Genomic DNA, 8,721 nt, shown 5'->3' with positions numbered 1-8,721 from the left:
AGAGCAGGCTTTTAGCCGACAGGTCAGGGGTGCTCGCAAAGCGGTCGGCCGAGAGAGACGAGTTTCACCTCGGCTCATTTACATAATTAATATCGCGCAGTTTCAGCGGAACTCGCGCTTTAGAGAGAGAGAAAGAAAACGGGCCCATTATCAGCGGCTTGAATGCGGCCCAGTTTAAGCTCCCTTCAAAGAGATCGCTTATCGACAGCTCGCAGCTATCAGATGAAGATAAAGCTGCTGATGCTCTCCGACTGAAGATCACCGCGTGGATCTTTCTCCTGCAGCCTGAGGGCGAGGGAGCAACAGGACGGGCTACAAGTCCACTCTTAAGGGAATACTACACGGGTACCTGGAAGGATTGTTAAGAAATACAAGGGTGACCAAAAGAAACAACAGAAAGTCTCATTTAAAGTCAGAGTTGTGCCCACTGGGCCTCCAGCTCCGCTCCCCTGATGGGAATGTAGAGATGTCTTTGAGGGTTCATTGCAACTACTTGTTCCTTTTGTGTATTTGTGTATTTGTGTTTATGAGCTTTGAAGGGGTTTCTTGACATCTGTACTTTTTTCTTATTTTTAACAATAGAACTGACTTTTTTACTTGTATTTTCTCAAACGTAGTTCTTTATTTAATGTGCACACAACGTGTGAGAGTGTCAACGTAAAAACTCAAATAATTGTCCACCATCTGAGACTTCCTGTCGTCAGATTGGATCTGTTTCTGAAACAAACGCTTCAAGTCACTGACGTTATTGGTGTTATTCATTGCAGGGTTTAGGAGCGGAGGCCGTGCCATGAGCGCTGACTTCCCAGCCGCCTGAGCCGAGAAGCCCGACCGGCCCCCCTTTGTGTCCGTGTCCTGTGTGTGAACTGGAGCCACCGTCCCACCATGAGGAGCAGCTCTCGGTTCCTGCCTCTTGGTGTGCTGGCGGCCCTGCTGCTGTCCCAGGTCTGCTCTGGCATCAAATGGCTGTAAGTATTCTCGAGGAGGGGCCCCCCGTCTCAAACGGCGTCCAAACAGGCGACGTCATGAAGATATACCAAGATATCGTTGCGTGCGCTTCCGTGTTTTATGGAGAGCGGAGGGGCCCCGTGGCAGCTTTGAAACGGGCCCCCAGCATTCCTCGACTTGCTCCTGATCAAGGGAGAGGCGATTGCGTTCTGTACATGTGTATCTGATGAAGGGGACAGTAGATTAGCGAGAGGTTTCCTCGAGTCATCAAGAGGAAAACCCTTCAGTGAAAGGAGCTCCAAGATCTCAGATCAAATGTGGCCCCCCCTCCCCCCAGCTGTATAATAACAAGATAAGAATAAAGAATAAGACGGAGGTGACGGGGCGTCCCGGCGGCGCAGACAGACAGTGTGTAGTCTAGTTAGGCCTCAATCGGAGTAAAAATAGTGTTGGCTGCAGAGGGATGCTGTAAATGTTGACACAAATGTTGATTGCCTGTACCGAGCACCGCACTGTTTTTATGGAAAACAACAATTTTCGCAATAATTTTGGAAAGTCCGTAAAATTCCCGAGTTGCTATTCCGAATTTGCTTACGCTTCAATCGAATGTTTCGCAATGGTTTTGGTCGGTGTTCCCGTAAACGCTTTGTTTTCTTTTCATACGTCGGAGCGCTAAAAAAACCAGAACTCTGTGCGTGGGCTTCCAGGGCCGCCTATCAGAGGGAGCGCTTGTTATTCTCACAGCGGGAAGACCGAAGCAGATGTGCCCATGGGAGCCGGGGATGGCATGTGCTAAATCTGAGCCCCTCTTACAGTCCTGATGATGCACGGCGGCGCAACGCAAAACAGATGCGGCTGTAAACACCTGCGAGTGCCGGGTTACCACCGGCCCAGTGGAGTCACGCAGCTTATCATTGGGCACCGAGCGGCGGCCCCCAAGGGCCCCCCTAATGCAAAACAGGCCGAGGTGCAGGCGGTGCCGCCTGGTTCTCACGAGCTCTCTGCGACGCGGGGAGCAGAGACCAGAGCTAACCTGCAGTTTCTCCATTAAGTTAATACTCAATAACTTTATAACGCGTAAATCAAAAAGTGCGCCCTCTAATAGTCCGTAAACGGATGATTTATGACAAACTGGGGCCACAGGGGACGCCGCTTTCTGTGGCGGCAAATGCGACAGATCTATGTCGTTTCTCATCTGACTGTGGGTCTGAATTCAGTTTGAGTTTTTTTTTTTTATATTCCCGGGAATATCTGGAGGCCTCTTCTGTGCTTTAACAAAAGAAGAGCGGCGTGCCAAGAACGTGTCATTAAATTTGATGAATCCTCGGCTTGACTTGCCTTTGGGATTTTCACTTGCGATAAGATGGTTCTTCTCCGCAAACGCGAGCCAAAATAGTTCCCCCCCTGGAGCATTATCTGTTTTAAATGTTCAATTGTTTGTTCCTGATGCGTCTCAGAGGCTTGAACTGTGTACGCAAGAACCTCAAGCGGCCAACGCAGCTCTGGGACTAACGAAGAAAGATGAAGCGATGACACGCTTGAGTAAAGTATTGTAAAACGCACCCCCCCCCCCCCCCCCCCCCTCTTTATGTTCGCCCCTTCCCCTGCAGGTCGATATCACACGCCCCTGCGTCCTTACACGTCAACCAGACCCAACACTGTAAGCTGCTGCCCGGCCTGGTGTCCTCCCAAGCTCAGCTGTGCCGCAGCAACCTGGAGCTCATGCAGACCATCATCACGGCGGCCCGCGAGGTCAAGAAAACGTGTCAGAAGACCTTCGCTGACATGCGCTGGAACTGCTCCTCCATCGACATCCCCGCCGACGCTCAGAAGTATCAGCCGGATCTCGACCGAGGTACGGCCATTGTTGCTTTGTGTTCAGTAACTTTAGCATCCGTATACTAACATGACTGCCATCTAAAGAACAATGTCCTTTTCAAAAATGATTGCCTCATCTTTCCACTTTTGCTGCCAGCCAAATTATTCCATAATTCATACCCGAGGAGCCATCCCCAGAAGAGAAGACCACCACAGACAACATGTGTTCGTTTAGTATATGAAGAAGAAAACTTTGCAGTCAGTCTTCGCTCTGTCTAATGCCCAAAAAGGACCTTGAGTCCGCCAGAGGCAGTTGCTGCGTTGCGTGTGTGTGTGTGTGTGTGTGTGTGTGTGTGTGGGACGGGACATGGCTGCCATTTGCCAAATGAACAGTCTGCACCGAACAGGAAATGGCTCATCTCTGTCCCGGGATGGCTTTGATCTCACCAGCCCCACGGTCATACGTGATTTCTTCCCTTACTTCCAAATTGCTCCCCGGCCTTTAACATATGTGCTTTTCCTGTGTGCACACATCACTCCCACTTACATCAGCGCTCACTCTGCGGGAGCAGCGATGGACTATGTTTGATCGTTTCATTTTGTGCGCTCACTTTCGTTTAGTCACATTCTGACAAGCGTAAAAAATACAAATTAATCTCACAAAACCTAAAGTAAAAAGAGACAAAATATACTGGTTGCTCCCTATATTGCTTACATATTATTTAATGTATTACATTTCTGAATCTACTATACTACTAATACGATCTGACATTGTTATTTAGTTAATCAAACAAGCAGCAAAATAATCTGCACGTATTGTAATAATCAATTCATGTTTTAAGTAATCTTTCAAGAAAAAATGCCCGTACACCTTCTAAAAATGTGAGGATTTGCTGCTTTTCTTTTTCTTGTGTGATAGAAAATTTTAGTTTTGGACCATTTGTTGGACAAAAAAAGATGACGTTGGGCTGTGGGATATTGTGACAGGAAACTTCACTATATTACGATATTTAGCAGACCAAAACATTAGCTGCAGCCCTAATAACAGCTACTAACAAAAATTATATTTGAATGCCTCTGATGCCAGTTTGCAGGACCTCGTTTTTTTTTTTTTTTTAACCATAATTTGGGTTTCTTCTCTTGTCGACAGGAACCAGAGAGTCTGCGTTCGTCTACGCCCTGTCCGCCGCGACCATCAGCCACACCATAGCACGGGCGTGCACCTCCGGGGATCTGCGGCTGTGCTCGTGTGGCCCGATCCCTGCCCAGATCCCGGAGCCGGGCTATCGCTGGGGCGGCTGCGCGGACAACCTGCACTACGGTCTGATCATGGGCTCCAAGTTCTCCGACGCGCCCATGAAGATGAAGCGCTCGGGCTCCCACGCCAACAAACTGATGCACCTACACAACAGTGAAGTCGGAAGACAGGTAAGCGATATGGCCGTGCTTTTGCTCGTCTTAAAAAAAGTGCAGAAATGCAAAGACGTTGCTCAATAAGTTTTGAATGTTTTTTAAATTGTGAATGTATTTGTATTATATTCTATATAGTTGTTCCATTGCCCATACTAGTATCTGAAATACCTTCAATACAGCCTGAAATGCTGGATCTGGATCTGGCGAGTACGGGAATCCAGTTCACAGGAACAAAACCAACACATGTCACTCGCTACCTGATCCGTACATCCTGCCACATCGCTACTGCACATGTGCAAACTAGCATACACACCTGTTGTTAAACACTCTCGTGCACTATATCTTCCTGATAATGCTACATTGTGAACAACAAATCTGTGTTGAATTCAGCAGCAGGAGAGCTAGTTAACTACTAAACTTGGTTAAACAGCTAACACACGGAGGTTGCATTGACTTACATTATTGTCCGAGCTCTACTCAGTAAAAAATTGGTCGAAGGTCAATTTGAGCGTTATAATGATGTGTTCAAATGTAACCTTTTAAAATGTAGTTTTGTGCTAAAAGCTTGAAGAAATACAGTTGTTTAATCTTGAATATTTAAATCATCATTTGAATTGTGTGTTTTCATCAAAGAAAAAAATGGTGCCGGAACATCTGTCATTTTATTTTCCTGACGTGTGCTCTATCTTGTCGTCATGTCCAGGCATTGAAAGAGGCGCTGGTGATGAAGTGTAAATGTCACGGTGTGTCCGGCTCCTGCTCCATAAGGACCTGCTGGAGAGGCCTGCAAGACCTGCGGGAGGTCGCCATGGATCTGAAGATCAAGTACCTGTCGGCCACCAAAGTGGTTCACAGGCCCACGGGGACACGCAAGCAGCTGGTGCCCAAAGACATCGACATCAGGCCGGTGAGGGAGAACGAGCTGGTCTACCTGCAGAGCTCCCCAGACTTCTGCGCTAAGAACGACAAGCTGGGCTCCATCGGCACCCAGGACAGGTGAGACCGCCTCGTCAAGACCTTGTGCTGGACTGTGAGCGTGCATGAGAGAGAGAGGGGAATATCTGGCAGCGGTGATGTTGTTTGAGGAAATGACCGTTCCTGGATGGCCGCTCGTCCAGGATGTTGACTCTAGCGAAGTGCCGTCCCGCCTGGTGGCCCGGGTTCCTTCGCAGGCCGGCTGATAACAACCAGCGGCCCCTGAGATGCTCCGTCTGTGGCGTGCCTGAGCATGTGTCAGTGAAAAGGCCACTGCGACTGGAGTCGTGATCTCGCTATCTCGTGACTAATGCCGTTATTCTTAGGGCTGAGTGGACTCGAGCTGATATCGGCTGAAGAGGGCCACACAAATGGGGAAACGGTCCGGCAAAGATAACGGTTTATTTGCGCCGCTGGGCTCCGGTGTTTTAGTTGGGACAGTGTGACGTCCTGCTGCTTTGTGCTCCGTGAGAGCTTGGTGGGCAGAGAGGAGACCATTTGTCTGAGGGCTTGACTCAGGCGGAGATTTGGGCTAAACAGTATCAGAGAAGGGCACAAATATGCAGCGCTCTCTTGCAAGCTTGTTGCATTTCTCAATTTTTCATAACAGAGTTGCAGAAAACGACAGATAGTTTCTCATAAAACTTCCCCATCACCCCACTGATCATCTGTTCATCCAGACTGTATCAGTCAACAGCCAGTTGAGTAAGCCCCTCCCTGGGGATAATAAAAAAAGCTCCACCAATTGGCACGTGATGTTGTCGTATATTTTAAATGTCATCCATCATATGACTGGCATATCATGTGTCTCTCAGCAATTGGGCCTTTCTACAGATAGCCAGACGACGTGCGTCATGTCAAGGACACTCGCTGTTCCCGATGTGTCTGCAGCCTGATAACGCAGCAGACTCGCACAACATCGCTGCTTTTGCCAAGTCACGAGGCGCCCGCTTTGCTGCCATGTGACGCTAATGTTTGTGTTCGAGTAAGTGTGAGGGAATCGATTGTTCCCATATGTCTAGACGGCGGCAACTGGAGCTATACGTGCCACCATGGGCAAGCTGCGGCTGAATCAACGGCACACTAGCTATGTTTGCAAGAATCTTTTGGGAATGTTGAAGTGCCATTGGCACTTGTGTGGCCTTTTAAGGATGGTAGATTGATTGATTGATTGACACTTGCATTCCGCTAAGACCCGCCCTACTCCGCCTCTGATTGGCTAGGACTCGGTGCTTTCTTTGTAGAATTCGTTACATTTATTGCTGATGAACCAGATTTGTGGAAGGTTAGTAGGTCAAAGACTTCAACTTAAGTGTGCATTAGGATGGCAACCTTCTTGTGTATTGCTCTCATAAATAATTGAGTCTGTAATAAATAATGTCCTGATTATGTGAGAAAAAAATGTTGCTACGCATGTTGCCTTTCTGGATGGAATTAAATGGCAGATTCTTTGGAGATTTAAATGTGGATGTGGTGTGAATATGAATTGTAATGTTGATAAGGCACACTGATTGAAAAGAGAATTCAAAATGGTCACTTCATCCCGATGGGCTCGGGTTTCTCAAACCTCCCTAACAATCACTCACGCACTCACAAATCATCTCACTGCTTACTTCTCGCTAACTGGCGGCCATTGAGGGGAGTTTTTTCTAATCGTTATTGACACTTGACTTGACCCTGCTCATTGTTAGCTCTGACCCATTCACAAGACCTGACAGCTGTGGATAGAACGAGAGAATCTGGGACAGACAAAGTTAATTTGAGCAGAAGTTCCTGATGGATAAAATGTGATCACTGATACGGAAAAAGTGTCACGGCATTGGGAAGAGACGCGCTATTGAAGCCTGTGCTTCAGTCTTAAATTACATTACTGTGCCTCTGCGTCAACCAGCAGATGTGAAGTGCACAATGCACAGTGCTGTCCTCTTTCTCTACTTACAGCACGCCAGTGATATAACTAAATAATCTCGCTCCTTCTGCATACTTCCAGGCTCCCTCCGATGTAATAAACCTGTCTTCCTGTTTCTCCTTCGCTCCAGCAGCCGCCTCAGTGTGTCCCTCAACGCGCTGGTCATTAACACCCTGCCATCATAAAACAATGCAATTATGTGGAGAAGACAAGCTAAAGAAAGGGAGGTGCAGCCCTGTGTATTCAGTGTGATTTACGGCGGGGCTATTCTCTGCTCATTCAAGATGCTTTGGGCTTCTGAGACGCTCAAAAGGTTGAGGCACACAGGACGGTCAAGCGCTTTTAAAAGGACTATTGTGTGCTTGCTACAAAATATTTCTGAATGAAGCTGTAAACGTTAATTGTTTTAGGCAGGAAACCACACTGAATATCTTAGATGTTCCTCCCTTTTCTTCATCTTGTTGAAGCCAAAATGTGTAGTAATAAAACGTCTCATTGAACGTTTTCCCCTTTTTTGGTCTCATTTCAGGCAGTGTAACAAAACCTCCCTCGGCAGCGACAGCTGCGACCTGATGTGCTGCGGCCGTGGCTACAACCCGTACACGGAGAAGCTGGTGGAGCGCTGCCACTGCAAGTACCACTGGTGCTGCTACGTCACCTGCAAGAAGTGCGAGCGGATCGTGGAGAGATACGTCTGCAAATGAGTGTGTGCCGCCGACCGGCGCCCACCGGCGGCCCTCTACTTGTACCCGGCGGCCCCCGAGGCTACAGATTAACCAAAAGCACTACAATACGGAGAAGGCTTACTTTTGTCTTAAGCTTTTAGCATGTTTTATCTCAACGAGACCTGGTCTATTCTCGGGTCAGTATCATTTTTTTGTATCGAATCTCCAAACGGCCGAATGGGCTTCTGAGCTTTTTTTTTCTCCGCTTCACGAAACCTGGACGTGGAGAGCGTGGCGACCGGGCCAGTTTACGAGAAAACCGCCGTCCTCCTGGGTATTTCCTTTTTCTTGTTAATGATTATAAATCCCCCTAACAGGGATGTTGAAAGTCTATTTTATTATATCTCAAATAAAAAAGAAATAATATAGGATTTTATGCTGGAGGGGAGAGATTTGTGTCTTTCCCCCTCACAGACAGAGACTTGTGTTTGGCTTCATTCCACAGGAATAGAAGGGATGGATCCGCATGGTACTTTTTTAGAAAGGTACTATTCAAACTTTTTTTTCCTCTGCAGCAATGGACAATAGCGGGAAAAAAGGAACACAAAAGGGAACTTCAAAGTACTTTTCAACCATGGAGCATTTTTGTGGTTGACGGTTTGGACTCTCTGTCCTGTGCGGATCTACACGTGCCTGCATCCCTGTGGACTGAGAGACGACTATTAAGGACTTTGTGAAATAGTTTATTATCTCCTTCATGCCTGACATGCAGTTCAAAATATATTCTATTTTTCAGAGCGTATGAGCCGAACTCATGGATTTTGTAAACCACTGTTGTGTGGGTGTACATACTGTTATTTTGTATACTGAAATAAAGAAAGAAGTATTTATAAAATAATGAAATGACATGGAACTTGCACGTTTTTTCCCTCCAAGGCTAATTATTTCCTAAGCTGAGCAACATTTACTGTAATTCAGTGCGAACCCAAGTGT

The 8,721-nt window shown here is 47.2% G+C and overlaps 1 protein-coding gene across 1 annotated transcript; it reads left to right on the top strand.

Annotated features, from left to right (window-relative positions):
* Positions 1-885: 885 nt before the first annotated feature.
* wnt11 (wingless-type MMTV integration site family, member 11) lies at positions 886-7,767 on the top strand (the record flags this gene model as incomplete). The annotated part of the gene is made up of 5 exons (XM_079235208.1): positions 886-968; positions 2,559-2,803; positions 3,917-4,194; positions 4,883-5,175; positions 7,593-7,767. The coding sequence occupies 5 exons, from the start codon at positions 886-888 to the stop codon at positions 7,765-7,767; spliced, it is 1,074 nt and encodes a 357-aa protein (XP_079091334.1).
* Positions 7,768-8,721: the final 954 nt, after the last annotated feature.

Source organism: Taurulus bubalis (assembly GCF_910589615.1).
Source record: "Taurulus bubalis genome assembly, chromosome: 2".
Classification (NCBI taxonomy): domain Eukaryota; kingdom Metazoa; phylum Chordata; class Actinopteri; order Perciformes; family Cottidae; genus Taurulus; species Taurulus bubalis.
Note: the sequence above shows the minus strand (reverse complement) of the source record. Positions and strands in the feature narration are given on the sequence as shown.